The 281-nt window shown below is 68.3% G+C and overlaps 1 protein-coding gene across 1 annotated transcript in view; it reads right to left on the reverse strand.

The window, feature by feature from the left end:
• Positions 1-281, reverse strand: part of GBX2 (gastrulation brain homeobox 2) — a 6,154-nt gene that overhangs the window by 1,940 nt on the left and 3,933 nt on the right. Inside the window, exon 4 of the mRNA XM_015561805.1 lies at positions 6-24. Coding sequence (XP_015417291.1) covers positions 6-24 — 19 coding nt within the window. The remainder of the gene's footprint in view (positions 1-5; positions 25-281) is intronic.

The following is a 281-nucleotide window of genomic DNA, read 5'->3' on the forward strand; positions in this document are numbered from 1 at the left end:
AGTGGCCGGGGCTGGGCTGCGGCGGGCTGCCGATCAGCGAGTCTATGCTGAAGGCGGTACTACTCCCCAGCGGGCGCTGCATCATCATCAGCGACGGCGGGAACGTTGCGCTCATAGACGCGCTCGGGAGAGACCAGCGAGAGGCAAAAAGTCCCTGCGCCGCGCCGCCGCCAGGAAGCCCGCCGGGCACCTGCAGCACAGTCGGGCAGCGGGAACAGTATCCGGAGAGCAGACGCCGCTGCCCCTCAGTCCTGGACCCGCTGCATACCCAGCGATTACGG

Source organism: Myotis davidii, unplaced genomic scaffold, assembly GCF_000327345.1.
Source record: "Myotis davidii unplaced genomic scaffold, ASM32734v1 scaffold370, whole genome shotgun sequence".
In the NCBI taxonomy this organism is placed as follows: Eukaryota; Metazoa; Chordata; class Mammalia; order Chiroptera; family Vespertilionidae; genus Myotis; species Myotis davidii.